Genomic DNA, 938 nt, shown 5'->3' on the forward strand with positions numbered 1-938 from the left:
ACTCGTCTCATTGAATACTCGACGTCACGCTTCCTGAGCTTGACAAACGCAATGGAGCGAATTCTTTTGAAATGGCCAGCGATTACAGCGTGGTACGAAGAGCGAAAACAGCAGGAGCTTTGCGCTAACAAGACACCTACCGAATTCCCACTGGCAAACCGCCACGATGATTTAGTACACGTCCTCTCTGTACTCAAGCAAATTGGGGAGATAAAACGCACATGCCATGCAAAGCGTCCTGTGCAGGTTGAAGTTCTGGTGAAACTCTTTTTGGCTCGCATTCAGGACCTCAACCCCAACCAGCCTCTACCACACTACTTGTCGAGTGATGAGAACCCTAAGTGGATTGCTGCAAGTGATCTTACCCCTCTTGCAACAAACACACGGCTCCTCCTGCGAGAAGCATTGGACGAACGATGTTTTTTAGCAGATACTACAAGGATAGCAATTTTGCAAAATGCTCTTTCATTTTAGAGATGCAACTAAAGCTTCACCCAATGTACAAGCGAACAGAAAGAAGCCTCGATCGAGTTGTTATTTCGTCGTGCCGGCCGCACGGTAAGAGTGGGAAAGAAGCTGTTGAGAGAAAGAACGCCGTGAACACAAAGGTTCGAAGCAAATTACTGGAGCTGCTCGCGATGGCTATTGAGCCTGTTGACAACACAGAAACTCCTCCTGTGTCTTCCGTTGCGCGATTGAGTAGATTAGAAGCAGAATGCGCTTCCAGGCCAGCTAGACTACCGACCGTTACCCACCGCGATCGACGAGCTGAAGAGGAGTTGAACAGATGGCTTGAGGATCCTGTTGGTGTTGAGCGTTCGAGCGACAGCACACCTAGAGAGTCCGTGCTTGACTTTTGGCAGAGGCTTGAGCACCAGGGCACTTACCGGATCATTCCAAAAGCAGTCAAAGTGCTTTACTCGATTCCATGCTCTTCA

The 938-nt window shown here is 49.0% G+C and overlaps 1 protein-coding gene across 1 annotated transcript; it reads left to right on the forward strand.

The window, feature by feature from the left end:
* Positions 1-51: 51 nt before the first annotated feature.
* PPTG_24678 (hypothetical protein) lies at positions 52-474 on the forward strand (the record flags this gene model as incomplete). The annotated part of the gene is made up of 1 exon (XM_008918199.1): positions 52-474. One exon carries the CDS (start codon positions 52-54, stop codon positions 472-474), a length of 423 nt encoding a protein of 140 aa, XP_008916447.1.
* Between the last annotated feature and the right edge of the window lie 464 nt (positions 475-938).

This window comes from Phytophthora parasitica (genome assembly GCF_000247585.1).
Source record: "Phytophthora parasitica INRA-310 unplaced genomic scaffold supercont2.155, whole genome shotgun sequence".
NCBI classification, from domain to species: domain Eukaryota; phylum Oomycota; class Peronosporomycetes; order Peronosporales; family Peronosporaceae; genus Phytophthora; species Phytophthora nicotianae.